The sequence below is a fragment of the Elephantulus edwardii genome, unplaced genomic scaffold (assembly GCF_000299155.1).
Source record: "Elephantulus edwardii isolate Elephantulus edwardi_28Jun2011 unplaced genomic scaffold, EleEdw1.0 scaffold00325, whole genome shotgun sequence".
NCBI lineage: Eukaryota > Metazoa > Chordata > Mammalia > Macroscelidea > Macroscelididae > Elephantulus > Elephantulus edwardii.
Genome location: NW_006400075.1, coordinates 66,159 through 66,767, shown reverse-complemented (window position 1 = coordinate 66,767; position 609 = coordinate 66,159). Strand labels below are relative to the sequence as shown.

Genomic DNA, 609 nt, shown 5'->3' with positions numbered 1-609 from the left:
CGTGTCCTGTAGAACTTCTGTGTAGATTATGTTTTCCGGGGTACCTGTGAAAAAGCCTGTCCGTTGCTTATCTGCAGTGGCTGCGGCCCTCAAGCCTCACTTCCACCCAAGACCACGCTTGTCAGAACTTCCAAGGGCTTCCTCCCGCCGGAAATCCCGGGTACCTGTGAAAAATGCCTGTCCATTGCTTATCTGCGGTGGCTGCGGCCCTCAAGCCTCACTTCCGCCCAAGACCACACTTGGCAGAGCTTCCAAGGGCTTGCTCCCGCCGGAAATTCCGGGTTTCTGTGAAAAACGCCTGTCCATTGCTTATCTGCGGTCGCTGCGGCCCTCAAGCCTCACTTCTGCCCAATGTACCATGGACTGCCAGGAAAACAAACAAATTCACCTTGGAGTGGATTAAACCAAGCTGCTCCTTGGAGGCAAGGATTCTGGGGCTTCGTCTGACATACTTTGGACATGTTGCCAGGAGGGACGGGTCCTTGGAGAGGGACATCATGCTTGGGAGGTTGGAGGGACAGCGCAGGAGGGGAAGACCCTCTATGAGATGGATTGATTCGGTGACTGGGGTAATCGGGATGGGTGTGTCAGAGGCGGTGCGGTTGGTGC

General features: G+C 55.5%; 1 gene segment (V, D, J or C); it reads right to left on the bottom strand.

Moving 5' to 3' along the window:
- LOC102847580 overlaps positions 1-306 on the bottom strand; it is a 15,187-nt gene extending 14,881 nt beyond the window's left edge. The window contains 1 exon segment of the V gene segment in view: positions 222-306. Within this exon segment, the coding sequence occupies positions 222-306 (85 nt within the window).
- Between the last annotated feature and the right edge of the window lie 303 nt (positions 307-609).